This window comes from Myotis davidii, unplaced genomic scaffold (assembly GCF_000327345.1).
Source record: "Myotis davidii unplaced genomic scaffold, ASM32734v1 scaffold266, whole genome shotgun sequence".
NCBI lineage: Eukaryota > Metazoa > Chordata > Mammalia > Chiroptera > Vespertilionidae > Myotis > Myotis davidii.
In genome coordinates this window covers 4,397,161-4,421,574 of record NW_006300032.1, presented here as the reverse complement: position 1 = coordinate 4,421,574, position 24,414 = coordinate 4,397,161, and the positions used below count along the sequence as shown (strand labels likewise).

At 37.5% G+C, this 24,414-nt stretch overlaps 1 protein-coding gene across 16 annotated transcripts in view; it reads right to left on the bottom strand.

The window, feature by feature from the left end:
* The window catches only part of AHI1 (Abelson helper integration site 1), a 155,252-nt gene that overhangs the window by 52,166 nt on the left and 78,672 nt on the right, over positions 1 to 24,414 (bottom strand). For all 16 annotated transcript variants that reach the window (XR_001515966.1, XR_001515965.1, XR_001515967.1 and 13 more), the window contains one exon: positions 7,478 to 7,533. Coding sequence is in view for 13 of the 16 variants with exons in the window: in XM_015572088.1 (XP_015427574.1) it covers positions 7,478 to 7,533 (56 nt within the window). In the remaining 3 variants the exon portion in view is untranslated. The remainder of the gene's footprint in view (positions 1 to 7,477; positions 7,534 to 24,414) is intronic.

Below are 24,414 nucleotides of genomic sequence, written 5' to 3'. Positions count from 1 at the left end.
GAAAAGGAAACCCTCGTTCACTGCTGGTGGGGATGCAGATTGGTGCAGCCACTGTGGAGAACAGTATGGCGTTTCCTCAAAAAATTAAAAATGGAACTTCCATTTGACCCAGTGATCCCACTTCTAGGAATATAGCCTAAAAACCCCAAAACACCAATCAGAAAGAATTTATACACCCCTCTCTTCATAGCAGCATTATTTACAATAGCTAAGATTTGGAAACAGTCCAAGTGTCCCTCAGTAGATGAATGGATAAAAAAGCTGTGGGACATTTATACAATGGAATACCATGCAGCTGTAAAAAGGAAGTATCTCTTACCCTTTGGGACAGCATGGATGGAATTGGAGAATATTATGCTAAGTGAAATAAGCCAATCTGAGAAAGACAAATATCACTTATTTGATCTCACTTATTTGAGGAATCTAACAGACAAAATGAATTGACCAACAAAACAAGACCTGAAGCATGGGGGCATGGAACATACTGACATACCTCAATGTGAAGATAGGGGATGAGAAAAGATAAACCAAAGAACTTATATATTTATATGCATAGCCCATAGGCATGGGCAGTAGGGTGGGGAAGACCTGAGGGGCTGGGCAGAGGGAGATAAAGTGGGGGGTGGGGAGGAATGGGAGACATCTGTAATACTATCAACAGTAAAAAATATATATATTTAAAAAAATAAAAATATTACCACCTTACATATATATACAATGGAATATTACTTGACCATAAAAAAGAATGAAATCTTACAATTTGCAACAGCATGAATGGACCTAGAGGGTATTATATTAAGTGAAATAAGCCAGACACAGAAAAACAAATACTATATGATTTCACTTATATGCAGAATCTAAAGAAAATAAACAAATGAACAAACAAAATAGAAACAGACTTATAGATACAGACAACAGACTGATGGATACCAGAGGGGAGAGCTGTTGGGTGGCAGGGTTAAAAAAGGTGAAGTAATTAAGAAGTACTAATTGGTGGCAACCAAAATTGTTACAGAGATATAAGGTAAAGAAAGCATAGGGAATATAGTCAACAGTGTTGTGATGGCTGCCTATGGTGCCAGGTGGACTCCTGAATTATCAGAAGGAACACTTTGTAAAGTATATGAATGTCTATTTGCTGTGCTATTCATCTGAAACTAATACAAAATAGTGTTAAATACAAACTGTAACAGAAAAATAAAATAACAGAACAACATTACCATCTTGGTCATATCCTCATTCTCAACTGCCTTATAATTGCTTATATTGACTTTATCTAAAGTCCAGCGATCTTTATAAATCATGCCCAAAATACCTTTTTTAATCTTCTAGAGCTCATGTTCTTAAATACTCTGCTTCACTCAACTGTCAATTGTGCACATTTTCCTTCTATGGATCTTTGGTCACACTGTTACTCTGGTCTAGAATATCCTATTCCTTTTTAATATATTTTATTGATTTTTTACAGAGAGGAAGGGAAAGGGATAGAGAGTTAGAAACATCGATGAGAAGAGAAACATCGATCAGCTGCCTCCTGCACAACCCCTACTGGGGATATGCCCACAACCAAGGTACATGCCCTTGACCGGAATCGAACCTGGGACCCTTCAGTCCGCAGCCGACACTCTATCCACTAAGCCAAACCGGTGAGGGCTATCCTATTCCCTTTTAAATCCCAACCTTCCTTATTATCCAGTAGCACTTTCCCAAACAGCCTTCTCTCAACAGCCTTACCAAACCACTCTAGTCCTGGGAATTCTGGTAACACTCAAGGCCTAACCCACATTCCTTTACTTGAGCACAAGCTGCCTTGGTGACTGGCATCTGCTTCATATTGCTCTGAACTTTTATCCATTTCATGTATTGGGATTTTACTGTTTACAGCTAACTTTTCTAATGAGACCAAGAGCTACTCAGAGACACAAAGCATGTTTTACATTTTTTGTATTTCCACTTTTGCCATACCACTCTCATACCTACCTGGTGCTTGATGCTATACTATGCTATGCACATACTTAATGTTTACTGGTAATTTAGAAAATAAAATCAGATTATGCACTCTTAAGTTACAGTCTTCAAGTAATCTAAAATTTTCAGCATTTTAAAAGTTTGCTAGGTGGAAAAATTTAGAATAGTCAAAAGAGAATTAAGGTGAAAAGTCTTTGAAATACATAAATGTCAGTGGAGTGTGTCAATGGAAAAAAAATCAACATAAATTTCATGATTTACAATGTCTGGATAAAAAAACCACTGTGCAGATACTTAAGAAAAATGTTGTATTACGGACAACTTACAGTGGTCTTAAAGGAGAATCTATTTTGCATTTATATTTGAATTTCAAGAGAACTGCTTTGAATTGCTACTTTATTGATAAGTGAAAACAGATTCTTTTATGGCTTAAGCCATAAAAACTTATAGTTTATCAGTTCCCTCTCCACCCTGCAATTACCTACAGGAAGAGATTGGCCTTGTTTCATTTTATGAGTTTTATAAGGATACACTTACCCAACTCACATACTATGAATTCCTGGAAAATGCTACAAATTGGAGAAAATAAGTACTTTCTTGGGATCAAAGACATTTCATTTGAACTCATGCATTTATCCATAAACAAGCTACCCCAAATATTATGTTAAAATGTGGAAGATATATTTTGCATGCATACATGCATAAAGTATATTGTACTAATGTGTAATAATGCAGTATGGGGCAATGTGTAAACCTAGAGAGAGCGCTAAACAATAACAACCTAACAACAAATCAAAATGTGGTAGAATAGCTACAGATATCATAAAAATTGAAGAATCTCAGAATAAAATTAAATTTATAGAATTCAGGTAAGTACAATTATGAATAACGTTAGTGTTAAGGGCAAGCAACATCACAAATATCTCATATAAATTTTCAGAACAGTAAAACACTCTAAAACGTTAAAGTTTAATATTGATGAAAAATTACATGACAAAAATTTATCTATCAAACCCTTAGAAGACCTAGAAGAAGTGCACCAGTAACTGCAGAATGAATGAATAGCTTGCTAATAGATTGGTCTTATAATGAAAAAGAATAATGAATCAATATTTAAATTTCCAATCAAGCTAGGATATCTTAATTCCTAACAATTAAATAGTTAGATGAATGGCAAAAGTGTTTCAGGAGACAGCCTGGATTTTGTTTCAACCTGTTGTGGTAAATGTGAAGGCGTCTGTGAAAATGCAAGCTGTAGTTTTATAAACTGCCCCAAAAAATCCACTTGTTAAAAGAAAAATTGTTCTCATTAAATGGGGGTTGTGTAACCACTGAATAAAACAAGAAAGAGTAATATTATTTAGTATTACAGGTTTGGAATTAAAGAAGCTTTACAAAAATCAGTGACTTATTATAACAGGCTACACTGATGCTCTTTGAATTTTATCACATGTTTTCATTGGAAGACATTCAAAAATTATCCTCAAATCACAAATAATTATTTATGTATTCAGCATGGCTTACCATATTCTAATTCCACCAAACAATATGAAAAGCTATGGGAACTGCTGTGCATATGGTTGAAAATTAAAGGGCAGGTATGTTTAACTATATTCCTCATGTAATCATCTCAAATAAGAAAAGACCAAGCATGTGAGAGAAGACTTCCTTATGCTAGTTACTATTTCTCTTCGATTTGCAAATAAGTCCTTCATTTAAGGTAAATATGGGACTCAAGCCCGTATCGACTTAACTATTAACTAACTTTTATACCACCTTTCGGGTTCAGACAATGTCCTCTGATTAATCTGTCTGATAGTATCCTTAATTTGCCGTAGGCTATACGCAGGTGCACAACTAGTTCTTAAAGTGGCATGTTCTAATTATTTTCATATAATCGAATATTATGATTGACTAATGTTTTATTTGCTTTTCCTATAGTACTAAGATGTCTGAGTGAATACCATTCAGGACAAAAGTCAGGGAAAAGGAAGCCACACATATAAACATCAAATCTGAACTAGAACATTAAGATCGCAGAATGAAAAAAAAAGAGTAGTGACTGTGGCTAGTAAAGAAGAAAGGTTTACTTGTTTTTGATGGCAGGGGCAATGCCATGTGGAGATATTTATTTTACTTCCTATCAAAGGCATCTCAAAAAAAGATATGGTATTATTTATGTCAGAAAGAAAAAAAAATTCCACACAAAAATATTAAAGTTCATATAAGAAATGAAACATTAAATTAAAAAGAGAGTGAGAGAGCACACAGAACAATGGTACAGAGGTGGTTCTGTCTCAGGATAACCTATATTTTCTTAGAACACTATATCACATTACAGTGCTATAGGATCGAACAATTCGCTGTAACCATATTTTCAGTGAAAAGTTCATTACAACTTAGAATGTCGAGATACGCATCTTTCCCTGTTATAGAGGCTTGAGAAAGTCTCACTTCCCTCACCTGGTGGGTACTTGTAGCTAGCATCTCACACGCTCCTAGACCCAAGCCACTCATGGTGGTACTTGGAGCAACAGGGAAGTGGGGGTGATAATGTGTAGAGAAATAAGCTGGAAATTGCTGGTTAGGTACAAGGTTAAGAAGTCACTCAGGGCCCCAGACTCAATACTGATACCCTACCATACTCCTTTTCTATATTTTTTCTCAGACGCCAGGAATACCTCTCCTTTTTAGGCTAATATAGTACTAGTGCAAAGTTTGAACTTACAAATAACCCACCTTAAATTTTTAGACAGTCTTTTTCCTATCGCTTCTATCTCTAAATATTTTCTCATCTTAATCCTTTTCATGAAAATAAGAGCATATAGGTCCAAAGGGCTGAAATTAGGTAAAATTATATTTTCTGTGAAAGTGAGACTTTACTTTCCAGGACATTGGGTTATGAACACACTTGTGATCCTATCTAGAGGTTATGGAGAAAGGGACAAAGTTAACTGTCAGTAAGCAGGGGGACCCTGGCGAAGAGGGGAAGTAGAATATGCTTAGTTTGCAGCAATGAGAGAGGAGAAGAGCTTTAGAAAACACAAAAAGGAAGCTTGACTCAAGTCAAAACCTAGAGAACTGAATGTATGGGGAGTGCCTGTATAAACCAAGTATATTAAAACTTATTGATTGTACAGAGTAGAAATGTTATTAATATAATAGGAACTACCACTTAATAATCCAACTAGAAAAACATAATCAAAAGACCAACAGTACCTGAACTATTATTATTAGCTACTAGAGGCTCGGTGCACAAATTCCTACACTCATGGGGTCCCTTGGCCTTGCCAGCAATCAGAGGCCGATCGGGGCCACCTTGCCCAGTCCCAATTGGGCCGGCTGGTGGGAGGGGCTGTGGAAGGTTGGCTGGCCACAAGTGGTTGGCTGTGGGAGTGCACTGAACACCAGGGACAGCCCCTGCATTGAGCATCTGCCCCCTGATGGTCAGTGTATGTCATAATGACCAGTTGACTGGTCGTTCGGTCCCTTAGGTTTTTGTAGATATCTACTAGAGGCCTGGTGCACAAAAATTTGTGCACTCGGGGTGGGGGGGGGGTCCCTCAGCCCAGCCTGCACCCTCTCACAATCCAGGACCCCTTGGGTAGGGTCCCTAGGCCTGGCCTGAGATCAGGGACTATCGGGGCTTTCCTTCCCCCAGCTACAGGCAGCTGGCCCCACCACTGCTGCTGCCACCGCTTGCCATCTGCCTACCTGATTGCCCCTAACCACTCGCCTGCCTACCTGATCACTCCTAACCACTTGCCAGCCAACCTGATCATCCCTAACCGCTTGCTTGGGAGCAGGGCCAGACCTGCGAGGAGCCGTTTTGCCTACCTGATCGCCCGTAAATGCTGGCCTGCCTACCTGATCACCCCTTACCACTTGCCTGCCTACCGGATCGCCCCTAAACACTGGCCTGCCTACCTGATCACCCCTAACCACTTGCCTGTCTACCTGATCACCCCTAACCATTGATCTGCCTGCCTGATCACCCCTAGCCGCTTGCTTGGGGGTGGGGCCAGCCCAGTGAGGGGCTGTGGTGGTTCTGGTCTCTGGTTGTTCCAGTTGGTATGCTTATTGTGGCTGGCCTTTTATTATATAGGATATATATGTATCCTAATTCATTGGAGTTATTTTGAGATAACTACTGAAAAAGTTAATATCATTATTTCTCATGAGTTCATGAGGATTCAGTTCTTTTATTTTATCATTTAATTAACATGGGCATCTATAATCAGCCCACAGGTTAAGACAAAAAAAACCCAAACCTGCCAAGCTGTCCTCTGAGTTCCAGAATACACAAAAAAACCCAGAAATGTAAACACCAGTGCCACTGGAATGCCTACATGAATAATATAAATTTCAAAAGTATTAAAAATAATCCAATGATTCAAATATATTAAAATAACTTGTTTTCCATAATTGTTATCTTTAATTTTAAATATTAAATAATAAAATTTACATAATGTTACTACTACTAAAGATAACTGGAATATACACTATAGTCAAGTATTTTTTATGATTGCACTGATTAATTCCTCAAACACTAGTCTTTTCTGGAGCACCACACAGTAAGTCACAAATATGTTGAATTAATCATATGGATTTATTAAAAATAAAAAATGGAGTCAATTTTCCCTGGAGAAAAATATTAATTATTAATAAAATTCAAATATAGTAGATTATCTTCATTTTCTTAAAAACACATTTTTTAGTAGCAGGAAATGAAGAGTTGTATTGAATAGAAAGGACAAGAAATAAGATTATGCTTTGTGAAGAGAAAGATGTACTCTAGTTTATATCATCTTATAAATCTGTCTAGTGGGAACTATCAATTGAAATATATTTCATATAAATATACTCAGATACTAATGTTAATCATGTCACTTCTATATTATCTTCTATAATTATTTTTAATATAGTAAATGATACTCTAAACGATGCTAGTGCACAAAATAACATTCATTTTAAAAAGGGTGTAAATCAATTTCCATATATATTTACATTACTTTATCAAATGTATAAAGTATTTTTTAATATGTTTTTATTGATTTTAGAGAGAGGAAGGGAGAGGGATAGACAGAATGATGGATGAGAGAAAAACATCAATCGGCTGCCCCTGCACACCCACTACTAGGGATGGAGCCCGTAAGCCAGGCATGTGCCCTGACCAGAATTGAACCTGTAACCTCTTGGCCAACACTCAACTACTGAGCCACACTGGGTGGGCAAAAAGTATAAAGTATTCTTAAATTAAAAAAAAATTCCATTTATAACATTAATATAAATAAGTACCTGTAAAAATGATACAGATCTTATTTTCCTATATCTTGGCAAAAATTAGTAAATTTTCTTCATTAATTACAAAACATGAGGTTCATTTTCTTGAAGGGGTATAACTACTGACAAAAGGGAGGTGATAAGAGTTTTGTACAATGACATTATTATAGCTAGTATCACTGCAGCTTCTTATCTGTTTTAATAATGCAGAAATAGACTGCCTTACCGTTGGTGCTGTATCTGCATAATGGTTATAAGGCATTCTTTCTATGTTGATAATTCCTGTGAAAAGAAAAGAGTGTGAATATCTGCTTATTATACCTACCCAGTTTATTTTGAAGACATTTATGTCACGAAGACACGACTCCTACAGCTTACATATAAGAAAAAAGCCTCACTGGTATGGCAGGATCCTTTAAATTCATAGCATGAATACCATGGTCAGAAACAGTTGGAGAGTTTAGCTAAGAGACTTGACTCAAGGCAAGCTAAGCCAGTTTTTCCATTCCAGCAATAGAGCAAGGTGTGTCCATATCCTGCTCTAGGCTCAGAAATTATATATACCATCTTCCCTGCTCTGCTGCATTTCTTCCTTGAAAGATTTATTTCTGACTTGAGGTCATCAAGTTTTCATAAAGAAGTATCACAAGGGCTAGAGAGGAATCACTTCATTTTCTCAAAAAAAGAATAAATAAATCTATTTGAATTTCTCTTTGCCCTGGCTTCCTTCTATGACATATTGTGCTGTTTATTCATCACCATGGAATATCTGGAAAATTAAAATTCCCTTTGGTTCTCTCCTTTAAAATGATAATAGTTACTGAGAAACTTGAGAAAAAATCCTCTTATCATGTGTGGATTTATCTTTTTGTTCCCAATTCACTTTACTGCATTTCTTTGTAATAAACAGCTTCTAAGGATATAGCCCACTGCATCTCATCTGTAAAGATACTGGTTCAAAGTCAAGCTCAGGTTAAAAATGAACACAGTGTGGGTCTCATTTACTTTACAATCTATGTCCATCAGCAAACCAATGAGTTAGGATTTTAGAAAAGTTTGTTCAAATAATTCTAAAGGCTATCACATGTAAGGCTGGTTAGAAGAGAGAAATGCAATGTACTATTGGTATCAATTAGCAAAATTCATAGTTGAAATAAAACACTATTCCCTCTCACAACCCTTTAGTCCACAGGCCGACGCTCTATCCACTGAGCCAAACCGGTTAGGGCTTAACTTATTTTTCTTAAACTATTATTGAGATCAACACAAAACAATCATTTTTAATCACTTTGTAAGAGTATATTCAAAATGAAAAAAGTACCATAAAACATGATTTAAAAAAATTTTTTTTGGTTCATTTAAAAATTCTCTCAATATCTACTTTTAGCCAGTGAAGGCGAATACTACTTTTATCCAATCAACTAATGTTTATTGAGTGGCTACTGGGCATTCAGTAATAAAAGATAAATTATAAAGGATAAATTATGACCTCCACAGTCTAGAAAAAAAGCTATCCTTTTCTGAAGAAATATCACAGAGCAAATGAATAGTTTTGTCTTAAGTGTAATAAATCTTTAAAGTACTTTTAAAAATGTGGGAAGACACATTTTTATACCTACAGTAACATTGGCCTCCAATTTTAAAAAAGGTTAAAAACCCAAGTAAAATATATTATAAAATATTCAAATAATGCCAACTCTTAATGCAAGATTTTAATAATATTTTAGTATATACAACAAATGGTGAAATTCCCACTTTCCCAGCCCCCACATCTCTCTCTAGCAGCAACCATTAAGAACAGTCTGGCATGACACGCTGGGTTTTAAATGAAAGTAGTCATACCGTTCAGGAATTAGCAACATCTTACATATGTGGTACTATTGTAATCTGCTGTAAAATTAACTTAGGCTGATTACTGATTTTTAAATTCTTATCCCATTACAAAGTAACTTCAAAATGATGGAAATCAACAACAAAAACCCCTATCTATTATCTTTAGTTTATAAAATTAGGGGGAAAAACCCTACATATTTTACAGTTTCAATTTTGGGATGTGTTAAAAACAGGTTTTAAAAGTGGATTATCGCCGAAACCGGTTTGGTTCAGCGGATAGAATGTCGGACTGCGGACTGAAGGGTCCCGGATTTGATTCCGGTCAAGGGCATGTACCTTGGTTGTGGGCACATGCCAGTAGGAGATGTGCAGGAGGCAGCTGATTGATGTTTCTCTCTCATTGATGTTTCTAACTCTCTATCTCTCTCCCTTCCTCTCTGTAAAAAATCAATAAAATATGTATTTTAAAAAAAAGTGGATTATCCAAAGATATAATCTTAGTATTCAGTTTTGATTGTCTATTGAAATAATATCATTTGGAAATACAATCATAAATGTCTGTTCAAACTTTCAGTAAAGAATATACAGAAAGATATAAAAATAGCACCGTTTTGTGTAAATTTTAGCTGAAGAATCTACATTTATCTATACTTGTGCCTTATTTCACTTTTATTAAGGTGAAAGCTCATAATGAGTAGCTTGCTGTTGTAGCTATTTTTATGTGCCAACTTGGCTAGGCCACAGTCCCCGGATATATGGTCAAACATCTCTGATGTTCCTGTGAAGGTATTTTTTTTTAACTTTATTAACATTTAAATTAGTAGAGTCTGTGTAAAGCAAATTGTGCTCCACAATGTGGGTGGGTCTCATCCCAACAGTTGAAGGCCTTAAGAAACACTGACCTCAAAGAAAAGAGGGAATTTTGCCATTAGACTTCTTTAGAACTTGATCTGTAACTCTTCCCTGGGTTTCCTGCCTGCCAGGGTACCTGAAAATTTTGGACTTCCCAGCCTCCACATTCCTATGAACCAATTCCTTAAAATAAATCTACCTGTATATACATCCTATTGGTTCTCTTTTTTTGTAGAATATTGACTAATACACTTACTTTATGGAAAACACCCTATATAATAAAAGCCTAATATGCTAAGTGTTGGGTTGATCAGTAGGCCATTCAACCAATCAAAGTGTAATATACTAATGAATGTTAAGGCTGCTCAACCGCTTGCTATGACATGCATTGACCACCAGGGGGGAGACAGTCAACGGGTCGACCAGTTGCTATGACATGCAATGACCACCAGGGGCAGACACTCCAACCTGTAGGTTAGCTTGCTGCTGGGGTCCAGCGGATCGGGACTGAGTGAGAAGGGCCAGACATGCCCTGGAGCCCTCCTGCAGTCCCTCCCCAGCTGGCCAACCTCCTGCATCTCTCCCTGGCCCCGATCGTGCATCAGTGGGGTTCCTTGGCCTGCCCTCTTGCAATATGGGATCCCTCGGTGGATATCGGAGAGCCAGTTTCAGCCTGATCCCGCAGGCCAGGCCAAGAGACCCCACTGGTGCACAAAGTCATGCACCGGGCCTCTAGTTAATAAAATAAAAAACCAATTATTTGTATTTATAGTCTAATTTAAATTTTTGTTCACTAAATATATTAATAATGTGGAAGTATAGTTAAAATGTACAATTTACCCAGGGTATTTTAAAATTAGAATAACTCAAAATGAACTTAAGAATATATAACACCTATAGAGTAAATCAATTTATCATTAAATTAAAAAAATAAAAAAATCATTGTTTCAATAAATATTTATTGCTAGATTGTCTAGTCTGACAATCTGTTTTTTTAAAATATATATATATATATTTCAGAGAGGAAGGGAGAGAGGGACAGAAACATCAATGATGAGAGAGAATCATTGATTGGCTGTCTCCTGCACACCTCCTACTTGGAATTGAGCCCGCAACTCAGGCATGTGCCCTGACCTGCAATTGAAACATAACCTCCTGGTTCATAGGTCTATATCAACCGCTGAACCATGCTGGCTGGGCCAATCTCTGCTTTTTAATGCATGGGCTATTTATGTTTAATGCAATTCTGTTATGGCTATTTTTAAGTCTGCCATCTTGCTATTTTATTGCATCTATACTTTTGTTCCCTTCTGCCTCCTTTTCTGTATTCTTTTGGAATAATAAAATATCTTTCCTATTCCATTTTATGTCCCCTCATGGTTAAATTTTTAGATATTCATGTTTTTGTTGATTTTAGAGAGGTGGGAAGGTAAAGGAGGAGAGAGAGAAACATTAATAAGCAGGAGAAACATCCATTGGCTGCCTCCTACATGCCTTGTACTAGGGATCAAGACCACAACCCGGGCAGGTTGACTGGGAATCAAAGCAGCAACCTCTAGGTGCATGGGAAGACACACAACCAACTGAGCCACTATATTTTTTAATGGTTAATTTAGAGATATAATAGACATATTTAATTTATTACAGTGTATACTGAATTAGGAATTCCTAACAAAAAATACAATCACCTTAAAACAGTATTATTTCATTAATCCTACCACTTTATGCTACTAATGTCTTATATTTTACTTCTACATGTTATAAATTCCACAATATATTGTCAGTATACTTGTTTTAAACAGTTAGCAATCTTTGAGAATTTTAAAAAATTAGCCTTTTATATTTAGATATATATTTTTCCTTTCTAGTATTTTCATTCCTCCTTGCAGATCCAAACTTTCATCCGAGATCATTTACCTTCAGATTGATAAATCCCCTAAGAAATCTTGTAGTTTAAATCTTCTGGTGACTATGTTATTTTTCCCTCCTGAAAACTCTCTAATTGGCATCATTTATGATGAATATTTTTGCTGGATATTGAAATCTAGGTTGACAGCCATTTTTTTTAGTACTATTTTATTCCATTTAAAAAAATAAATTTATCTTTATTGTTGAAAGTATTATAGATGTCCTCCTTTTACCCCCCATTGACCCCTCCACCCTGCTCCCCCACAGCCACTCCCCCGCCCAGGCTTTCATCACACTATTGTCTGTGTCCATGGATTATACATATATGCATATAAATTCTTTAGTTAATTTCTTCCCATACCTCCTCCCCTCTTCAGTCTGTTCCCTGTTGCCAAACCCCATACACTAGGAATCAGTGTACTTGGCAGTGAGCCATGCTGGCAACAATAAAAAAATTATTAATTTAAAGAGAGAAAGAGAGAGAGAGAGAGAGAGAGAGAGAGAGAGAGAGAGAGAGAGAAACATCGACGTGAAAGCAAAATGTTGAACTGCTCCCAGGAACAGTTCAGTGCACAGGACAACACCAACCAACCGAGCCTCACTGGCCTCAGCCTCAACTGTTTTCTTTATTTTTTAACAGCAAGCATCTAAGCTGTCCACTTCAGTCATCCTAATGCTTCTTAGTCACTTGGCCTCTTTTCATTCAATAGCTTTTGCCAACTTATTTCATTAACTTCCGTGAATTCAAAGACTATGCATATGCCACTGAATCCTTAATCTATACTTATGCTCCAAACTTTATTTCAAAGTCAAATTTCTAGCACAGGGCCTGACTCACAGTGGGATAGTTAATAAATAAGGTTCTAATGAATGAACAAGCTATTAGATACTTCACTCCACATGTCTTCCAGTATCTGAAACTCAATATATACCAAAAGATACAGTTCATTAACTTACCCCAATCTATAATAATAAAAATATAATATGTTAATTAGACCGACAGCCGAACGACCTTCCAGATGTCCTTCTGGACGACCTTCCAGACAAAGCCTGGGCTGCGAGGGCCAAGACAAGCCGCTGCGGCTGCAAGGGCCCAGCTCCTTGCAGGAATTTCATGCATCGAGCCTCTAGTATTCCTATATTTTCCTATTTTAAAATAGATTTCCTTATTCCTTACCACTCACATCCCAGATCTCCAATACTCAATGATTTAACATCTGTACTTTCTTACTTCAGTCTTATTCTCCCATCTCAAAAACTAAAATCATCTTTTAACTGGCTTTCCTCACAAGAATGCCCTTACATTTCTTATTATTATTAGTTTTCACATCTGATAACAGTTAGTTTTCCAGGTGTACCAGTTAATAATGTGGATTTTGTAATAAAAGAAAACATGATAATTTCAAAAAAAAATCAGAAGTGCTTTATTCAAAGTAATGTCCATTGCTAGCTACATATTTCCCCATCTTTCAGGTAATTTGTGGATACTGTCCCAATAGAACTTTTCTTGTTTTGAGGCAAACCATTCAGAGACTCAATTTTCCACTTCTTCGTACGTTTTGAAGTGCTGCTCAGAAAGTGTGTGCCATCGATCAGAACAAGTGGTAATCTGAAGGAGCAAGGTCTGGTGAATACAGCGGGTGGGTTAATACTGCCCAGACAAGATCTTTTAACATGTCTTTGGTTGCAGTTGATGTGGCACCCATTTTCCTTCCTTTAAAACCTTTCCCATTGCTTGTAAATGATCGGAATTGTTTGCTGAGCAACGTTTAATCTTTTGCAAGTTGTTTTTGAGTTTGACACACATCTTCATCCAATAATGCTTGTAATTGGTCTTCAAACTTTTTCGGTTGACCTGGATGTTCTTTGTCTTTCAGATTGAAATCATCACTTTTAAAGCATTGAAACCAGCATTCACAAGTGTCTGAGATGGAGCATGCTCACCATAAGCTTCCCGAGGTATTCAGCAGCACTTTTCTTCAAAATAAAGTAATGAATTAAAACTTCCCGCAAATGCTCCTTTTTAGGCACGAAATTTGACATTTTTAATTGTAAAATTATCTATGATGTTAACACCTTCAGAAAATTTGACATATGAAGTTTTGAAGCTTGTTGTCAATACAACAAAATAGCATACATATCAAATCGCATATATATCAACATATGTGTAACTCCATCTATTGAAAAAAATCCGATTAACTAGCATGCCTAGTAAATAGCCTTCTCAATGAGGAATTATTTTTCACTATATCATATATACTCTGTAAAAGTTTGTTCATTTTTATTAATATAGCAAGTATCAAACAGCACAACCCCACCTCCTCTCCCTTTCAAAAATATGTGTCTTGTGAATATTGCCAGTGCTGGGGATGGGCAGTGCTCTGTACTTCATTTATACAAAGTTCTGTACAACCTGGCCCCTCACTATCCCTCTGTCCTCATTATCTTCTACTTTCCCCCTCATTCCTTCTACTCCAGCCATACTGGCCTCTTTTTAAATATATATATATTTTTATTGATTTCAGAGAGGAAGGGAGAGGGAGAGAGATATAGAAACATCAATGATGAGAAAGAATCATTGATTGGTTGCTTTCTGCATGCATCCTATTGGGGACTGAGCCGGCAACCTGGGCATGTGCCCTTGACCAGAATTGAACCCAGGACCCTTCGGTCCACAGGCCAACGCTCTCTCCACTGAGCCAAACCAGCTAGGGCCATCTTGCACATCAAACACATTCCTGGCTCAGGATCTTGGTTGGAGATGCTATACTGCCCAGACACCATGGTTTTTTTCCTTCAAAATTCTACTCATCAGCTTCTTTCTGAAGAATTTCTTCACCATCCCATTTAAAACAGCAACTATCCCCTTTTCCTGCTTTGCTTGCCCTTTATTCCACATTTGCTTTCTTATTGTCTGTGTCTACTGGACAGTAAACTGAACAAGGTCTTGGATTTTTACCTGTTGTGTATGTGTGTGTGTGTGTGTGTGTGTGTGTGTGTGTGTGTGTGTGTTACAGATACATTCACATAACACCTATAACAGTGCCTGACACAAAGTAAGTACTCACTGGGTCCTTACTAAATATATAAATGAATTTTGCATTCCCAGTATGTGCATATGCAGCAATTAAACATCCTTTAGAATTAAAAAACAGAAAATAAAAAGAAAAAAAGAAAAAGTTAAAATGAGAAAGGATTTAATTGAAAAAAAAGTATTTTTGGTATGGTATGGAGAATGTAGGAAGGAAATAACTCATTTCTCAGTTCTAGCCATAAAAGATATAATTTAAATTCTAGGGGAAAATAAATTTAAATTCTGAACAAAAGCATGATAATTTAGAAAATGTTTTCCATACTCAAAGCAAAGCAAAGTCAATTAAAAACATGTTTATCATGCTATATACATTTTTCTCCTGTAAAAGTTCAATGAGTATTAAGTACATTAATTTAACTAACTGCTATACTGTCTATATATATAAAAGCCTAAGCAACCAAACGACCGAATGACCGGTCAACCGGTTGCTATGATGCGCACGGATCATCATGGGGGCAGGTGCTCAATGCAGGAGCTGCACCCTGGTGGTCAGTGTGCTCCCATAGCCAACCTCCCATGGCTGGCCAATCTCCTGCAATCCCATCCATTGGCCAACCTCCTGTGGCCCCTCCTCCCCAACTGGCCGGCCCTGATCGGCCCTGATCAATGGCCAAGCCGAGGGACCCCACCCGTGCACGAATTCGTGCACTGAGCCTCTAGTGCGTTTATAACTGCCTTTAACATTGGCTTTTAAAGTGTTTTACTTTCAGCTTTGTTAAATCTTCTCTTGAAAATACATAGATTAAAAAAATGGAGATGACATTAAACATCAAGCCTCATAATCCACACTAATAAAAGAGAAACATGCAAATTGGTGTCACTCCACTACACCCACCAGCCACTCAGGATGAGTATGCAAATTAACCCAACAAAGATGGTGGTTAATTTGCATATGCAGGTGCAGAGTGAAGTATGAAGACTGATGGCGACTGAAGACTGAAGAAGATGGGCTTCTCTACTGCGGTCAGAGTGGAGAAGCCTCGAGGCTTGGCTTCTCCGCTGCGGCTGGAGTGAAGGCCTAGGTCCCAGGTGCCAGAGGAAAACTGGTGCGGACAGCCAGGGGAAGGAAGGCCTATTGCACGAATCTCTTCATGCAGTGGGCCTCTAGTCCTATCTAATAATAGACAAAGATTGAAATTAACCGTACCTCCGTTACGTTTCCCATTGGCTAATCAGGAAGATATGCAAATTAACCACCAACAAAGATGGCAGCCGGCAGCCACACAGCTGAAGCAAACAGGAGGCTTGCTTGCTCCAGTGATGGAGGAAGCCAAGGTTCCCTGCCTGCCGTGGCCGGGCTCTGAGCACCGAAAGCAACAAAGTTACAATTTTAGAAGCTAAACAAACCCCAGATACCCGCTTTCGGCAGGCCATGGCCTCGGAGCTGGAGCAGCAACAAAGTTTCAATTATAGAAGGTAAATAAAATCCCAGAATAAAAAGATAAAAAGAAAAAAAGGAGAGGCTGGGAGCTTCAGTCACCCACGGGCTTGGCCAGCCTGAAAACCCTCAAGGGTTATATGCAAACTGACCGTAACAGCTGAAAGACTGGGAATGACTGGTGACTATGACACACACTGACCACCAGGGGGCAGACGCTCAATGCAGGAGCTGCCCTCTGGTGGCCAGTGTGCTCTCACAGCAGGGAGCTCTGCTCAGCCACAAGCCAGGCTGTTGGCTGCCAGTACAGCGGTGGTGGTAGGAGCCTCTCCTGCCTCCTCAGCAGCGCTAAGGATGTCCGACTGCAGCTTAGGCCTGCTCCCTGTTGGCAAGTGGACATCCCCCAAGGGCTGCTGGGCTGCCAGAGGGATGTCTGATTGCCAGCTTAGACCCAATCCCCCGGGGGAGCAGGCCTAAGCCAGCAAGTGGTCATCCCCTGAGGGGTCCCAGACTGCGAGAGGGCACAGGCCGGGCTCAGAGACCTCCCCACCTCCCCTGCCACGAGTGCACAAATTTTTGTGCACCGGGCCTCTAGTGTTATTATAAAAATAAAGAGGGGAAAAAGAAAAACAAAAGACAACCTCCCTAAAGCTCCCCTCCTTCTCATGGCAAACTTTGTTGATTGTGAATTAGCCAAAATATAAAACCTATTTGGCTCACACAAAATTTAACAGCTATGAGATGTGAAAGACTTGATTCCTTTCAAAAGCGGGGCAAGTATACACAACAAACACACATACACACACACACACTCACTCACACATATTAAAAGGAAAGAAACTGGAGTGCTTTATATTCCCAGAATATCAGAATACACTTGGGAGGCAGGTTTGAAGCCTATAGCATAGTGACTAAAATTATTACATGACTTCTGACATATTAGCCTGCAACAAAATCCAGATACCTAGCCCTAAACTATCATTTGGGGGAGTCCTAAATGGATAATATTGTTCTGTATTAGACAACAAAGAATTCTGAACAGGGCCATGAAACTGAGTGCATTTTATAAGGATAATACATTTAATCAGATTGATTCCTTTCTCTGTGCTCCCTGTTTTGTGCTTATCTCCTATTGAACTCAACCTCATTATACTGTAACTATTTCTTTGCCTATTAAATTCTTCCACTAGTCTGGGAGGACTTTTGAGGGTAGTCTTTCATTTTCCATTTCTCCAGGGCTTGGCTTAGTCCCTATTACATAGTACTCTCTACAGAACATTGGATGATGAACTGTATGGATTAATTTTTGATAAAGTATAAAAAGGCTTTTATTTTTTAAAGTGGTTAATAGCTTTTTTTAGGGTGCTTCTACTAAAATAAATTTTTGGTTGTGCTAAAAAAAAAAGAGCTGGATATTAGTCAAAAATAATTTTCAATTTTTACTCCTTGTAAAATTATAGTTGAATTTTTATAGTGGAGAAAGTTTGAAAAAAAAAGTAAATTGCCTGAAATTAGAACAATGTTCTACTTTTTACTTAATGCACATTTACAATGCAAAAACCTCTGAAATTATTTTTAAAAAATGACCAGTCACTCCATTTACTCATTTTTGTAGTTTCTATATTTATCATATACTTTGCTCTCAAACTCATAGACAAGTTACTAAGAGCAATACCAAGATAGATTTTTTTACCTTTTCATTCACTTTTCATTGAAGGGAGCTTCCTGCAAACACACATTTAAAATTCTGGAAAATACAAATCAACATTACTAGGAGTCTCTATCATCACCACAAGGTCTGGTCCTTAAACCTAATTTCCATCGTAAGCTGACACTTTCAATAAGTGATAGGTATTCATTTCCAGAAAACACTGCCAGTAAGTTCTATGATATCACAGTCTGCTCACTCTCCAGACCAAAGTGACTAAGCCACAAAATGCAAAAGTATGCGCTTAGTTAGTCTAAGGGAAACCTTAAGGCTATTCTGACAACAGTTTCAGAAAAGTATAACCTAATGAAGAGTAAATGAGAACTTAATTTAAATAGCCCTTTCCCTCTGAATTTCCAGGGTCTTCCTCTGAATTTCTAGGGCCTTCAGTACACACAAACCAAAATGTTTGAAAACTAAAGTGTTTCTTGTCATAGATTTAATTTTTAAAAAGTTACTTTGAGACATAGTAATTTACAAAGAAAACAAAATTACTATTTTTACAATATAAATGGTATTTTATTTTTCTCCTTGACCAAGGGAGGAAACATTAAGGGCTACTTCTTTGGTTCCAAGCAATGTCCATCTGAAGCTGAATTAGTATATAAAAAATTATTTCTAGTTTTAAAAACTCAAAGCTTTTCACAGAATCATAGAACTAAAGGCTAAAATGGACAGTAATTTGAAACAATGTAAAATGTTAATGTACAAGTATATACTAGTAAAGGGAAGAAATGAGTATATTTGATTAATAGGGAGTAAATTTGACCTTTTATTTTAAACATTAAAATATTTTTCATTATCAGAGATGTGGTCAACATTTTGATATACATATATATTCCTTATGTTGATAAACTAAAGGTAACCATAGTATTTAACAACTGAAGAAAGGCTTCAAAATTATGGAATACTCACTTTCTTCAAGACCATATATTAAGTTATTACCAGAAAAAAATTATGGGAAAATATATTTTAAAAACTACATATTTGGAAGTGTACCCTACATTAGTATTTTATATGCCCAATTGTCTTAATGATTAAAAAGTTGTCAATTTCAGTTTGAGATTATAAAAATAGTAAAATGCATCATATGGTTGATAGTAAACAATACTAAATGTATTCTTATTCTCAAACCATAAAAACAAACAATAAAGGAGTGCTGGTCAAAAATAATTTGGCCATTTTATAACCTACTCTCTCCTCTTGCCTGCTGCAGCCATGCAGTTATTGTAATTCTTCCTTTAATTCTCACCTTTGTGTGAATTGACACACTGACAGTTTCATTCTAACTTGGAGGCACAGTAGTAAATTCAAAACTTTCACTATTTTCACCATGAAATAAATAATGTTCTGATAAAAAAGTTGAAACCTTCAAAGTCTCATACTTTAGAAATCCTATATAATAAAGCCCTAATATGCAAATTAATGGGAGAATGACCTGCAGAATGACTGGTCGCTATGATGTGCACTGACCACCAGGGGGCAGACACTCAACACAGGAGCTGCCCCAGATATTGAGCATCCACCCACTGAGAGGGAGGTGACCAGCGGTGGTGACTGGGGGGCAGGGCCAGCCAATGGATGGTGCCAGGCCACCAGCCAAGGCAGGTGCCAGCGGGGGCTCCTCGATCACCCTGCCTGGTGGTCATTCCACAGATCAGCCCTGATTGCTGGCCAGGCTTAGGGACCCTACACTATATATATTGGGAACAGTCTCTTAGATTTAAAAATTAAAACCTGGCAAGGCTACTCTAACACTGAAAAAACAGGATGATGCAGCAGTGACATGCATGGACTCTGGCTTGCAGATTTTGTAGTCAGTCCTGAGTTTGACACTTTGTGTGACAAAGCCAATTACTTAACTTCTCTCTGCTTCAGTTTTTCCACCCATAATAAGACAGGGAAAATGGTATTACTGCCTCAGAAGGATCACGTTATGTACTACTTTTTATAGTCAGGGCAAAAATATGTAGCTGCCCATATAACAGCAAGATGCCTTTTACCTGTATGAAAAGTATGGTTACTGGTGCATGCAGCATCCCAGATTGCGAGAGGGATGTCTGACTGCCAGTTTAGGCCTGATCCTGGCAGTCGGACATTCCCCAAGGGCGCAGGCCAAGCTGAGGGACGCCCCCCACACCACCACCACATGAATTCTGTGCACTTGGCCTCTAATCTATAATAATAAAAGCGTAATATGCTAATTAGACTAGATGACCTTTCTGGATGTCCTTCCTGACAAAGCCGGGGCTGCAGCCACAGGATTGAGGCAGCGGCAACGGCTGTGAGGGAGTGATCCAGGCAGCCACCAGCAGCTCCGAAGGAGGGATCTAGGCAGCTGCCGCAGCTGCGAAGGCCTACTCTTATATGAATTTTATGCATCGGGCCTCTAGTATATTATGAAAACCACTATTATCACGGAAATGCTTAGTCATTATTCTTAGAACTTGTATTTTGAAAAAAAAAATGCACCAGAGGAATATGGATATATAATATTAACTAAGTTTAATTCTAAGAACACTGTGATTTTTCTTTCTAAAATTTAGTGGGAGTTGGATAAATTTAAAATAAAAACGTTCAATAATTAAAAGAGTTCTGCATATACTCCAAGATACTATCTATCATTCTTATTGCATTATAAGTCAAACACAGGTAGGTATCTGAAAACTTTCACTGGCACTAAACACTTTCCTCTATTTTCAAATGACATGCCACCAAGATGAAATGACTTGCCTCCAGTCATAGCATACGTAATAGAATCTGGATCTAAATTCAGATGTCTCCAATTGCTTGGCTAAGTGCTACTACCACACCATGTATTGATTTAAATACAAAAAAAAATAAGAAAATTTTAGAGTCTCTATTCAAGTTAAAATTGCTTTTTAATACATCTGCACAATTATGATGCTGAAATCTGAGATCTTTTTAAAAATATATTTTATTGATTTCAGAGAGGAAGAGATAGGGAGAGAGACAGAAACATCAATGTTGAGAATCATCAATCCGCTGCCTCCCGCACACCCCCTACTGGGGATCGAACCCTCATCCCCGGCATGTGCCCTGACCAGGAATCGAACCGTGACCTGGTTCATAGGTCAATGCTCAACCAAGAAATCTTCAATATTATTTTATAACTATGTATGGTGCCAGTTGTGGTACCGGAAATATCAAGGGGAACGCTATATAAATATGACTTTCTAACCACTAAGCTATACACCTGAAACTAATACAAAACAAAATTGAAAGGAAAAAAAAAGAGTGGTGGTTAAGGACATAGGACAACTGAGAATGTGATGTCCTGGAAACCTGTGTATTAAGATGTGATCAAATGTGTCAAACGCTGCTGATAAGTCCAGTAAGATAAGAACAAAGAACTGAACATTGGAATTTGCAATATGCAAGTCACTGGTGAGCCAGAAAAAAACACATTAGAGATGGAAGAAATTTATGGAAGATGAGAAGTGATTCGAAACGTATCTCTGAAAACATTATGATAGGCTGCAGTAGATACGGTATCTGACAGTGAAACTCAGAGCACCTGTGGACACAGATTCAGCACTTTGGGTAGACAGCAAACCAAAACAAACCCCAGGAAAAATAACTGAAGGTTTGTATATAAAAACACATAAGCCAAACAAGATGCTGATTCTACATAAAATGGATGATGCTGAGCATTCACCCTAGATTTAAAAAAGTAAAAAATCAGTGAAGTGTCTCTAAAGGTAATACTGAACAAAGCACTTGGGAAGAGTAAAGACTTCCAGAACTGTTGTCCCACTTACTAGTATTCTCATTCTGACAAGTAGTCCGACAGCCTGACTCATATATCTTGCCTGTTTATCCTAAATATAAGCTGCCAGTTAAAATGTCTTAGCTATATATATGAAGTTCTCAACAGACTTCCTGGTAAGGTGAACAAAACAGTGAGATTACAGAGCTACTTACACAACAAAAGAGGGACACCATATTTGTATCCAGTCCTTCATTAAAAAGAAAAAAAAAAAGATAGATGCCAAGGATCACCAGAAAAAAAATCCATGGCATGAAAGAAAAAGGAAGGATACATAAACAGATGAGAAAACTGAACACAGAGGAAACATCAATTCAGAGAAAAGAACTTTACTTTGAGATTTAGAAAGATACAATGACATCTTCAAAAACTATGATACTAGAAAACAGGAACAAACAGGACAAGAAAGAAACCATAAAGATTAAAAGGATGATTGGTTCCCTGGCTGGTGTGGATCAATGGTTAGAGTGTTGGCCCAAACACCTAAGTGTCGAGGGTTTGATTTCCGGTCAAGGGCATATCCCTGCGTTGTAGGTTCCATCCCTGGCCCTGGTATAGGCAGCAGCCAACTGATGTTTCTCTCGCCCCCCCCCCCCACTTCCTTCTACTCTCTCTAGGAAATCAATGGAAAAAAATACACTTGGGTGAGGATTAACAAAAAAACAAACAAACAGGATGACTGGTGAAGAGAGATTAAAAATAATGAGAAGACTCTGAGAATGACTAGTTCAAAAAAGGAAATGAGAAGGAGGAGTCAAAGATGCATCCGGTTTCCACCTGAAAGAAGGGTAATGCCATCATCAGAAACAGACAGAAGAGTAAAATATAGAAGCTCCTTTCAGGAAATTTAGGCTCACTCATGGCAATGATTACATTTCTGTCACATGTACGAGAAAAAGTGGTTAGCTTACGTATCTTGCTACACAATTTTGAGGATGAATTATCGTTTCTGTGATAAGATTTCATACTTCAGAGCCATATATATGACAATATCTCTCAAAAATTTTACATTTGACCTTTTAAAATAAGATGCTATATGTAAACAATTCCTATAAAATTCAAAATGTAAAAAAAGACAAATTAAGAAGTTGTTAAAACATCAGAGTATCTCTAAAATACAAATTCAATAATCTGGCATATACTTTGGCTATGTTCACATTAAATTATATAGTTTTCATATTCATTAAATTTTAGTTTATGGTTCTCAGTTACATTTTTTCTTATTTTCACTGAATATGAATATAATTATTTCACTCTTAAAATAAATGTTCTGGGAATATGCTACATATGCTTGGACAACCAAATTTAGTAGGTTCATAAACCCAACACATACACACACACACACGCACACACACACACACGCACACGCACACGCAACACACAGAAATGTGACTGGAAAAGAACAATAGCTTCAAGTAAGTTTTGTGTGTTTAACAGATCAGAAAAAGAGCTGAAAATTGTAAGGTTGGAACTGTGCATACCATATAAATATCATATAAAATAGCTTCTTACAAAATAAATGGCTAGGAAATAGCAAATTTATGCTCATTCAAATCAGAAAATTTAAATGAGAAAAGTTTGCATTCATATTCTCCCCTCAAAATATATTAGGTGAAATTTCATATCTCATTGGGGACATTAATACTAAATGCATGTCCCTGTGCATAAAGAACCATTAAGTTTATTAATATTTAATAGAGTTGATAAAAATAATTTTTAAATTAGGGAATAAATATGTAGAATATACTTTATTAATAGGGGCAGGAACAATTTACTAATTCATATGACATTATTTCAGTAAACGAAAGGGCTTTTATTCCAAGTGAAGGTTTTAATCTTTAGTAAGTAAATTAACTTAGATCACTGGAGAATTCTTAGTACAGTACTGATAGTGGTTACTAAAATGGCACCTTATACCTTTAATTTAAAAATTTCAATTTTAGAGAATCTAAGTATGAATGATACAAAAAAAGTCGAACAAATGAAATCTCAGTCTTTGTGGAAGAGAAATATAAAAGTCATATGGTAAAGTAAATAAATCCACATGGTCAAGGTCTTTCACTCAGTGTCCAGAAAAATCCAAATATGAAAATAGTCCCACCTGTAGGGTTTTCATGTTGACTGGCATGTATGTGGAAAGCCTAAGTTTCACAGGTGGGTTCTAGTGGATTATTTAAAGTTTGAGATGCTTGTTTGAAAACTTTCCTCTTAAAATTATTTCATCTTAATGTCTTTTTTGGCATACTTCTAGAAATCCTCTGTCCATTATTTGCTTCTCTGACATATTCTTTTTTTCTATAACTAGAGGCCCAGTGCACAAAAATTTGTGCACTTGGGGGGTAGGGGGAGTCCCTCAGCCCGGCCTGTGCCCTCTCGCAGTCTGGGACCCCTCGGGAGATAATGACCTGCTGGCTTAGGCCTGCTCCCGGGTGGCAGAGGGCAGGCCCAATCCCTAGGTGCAGCCCCTGGTTGGGCTCAGGGCAGGGCCGATTAGGGAGTTGGTGTGCCGCCCCGTCATGCACAGAGCAGGGAGATTGGGAGGTTGTGATGCCACCCTCAGTCACGATCAGAGTAGGGCCGATTGGGGGGTTGGGGCGACA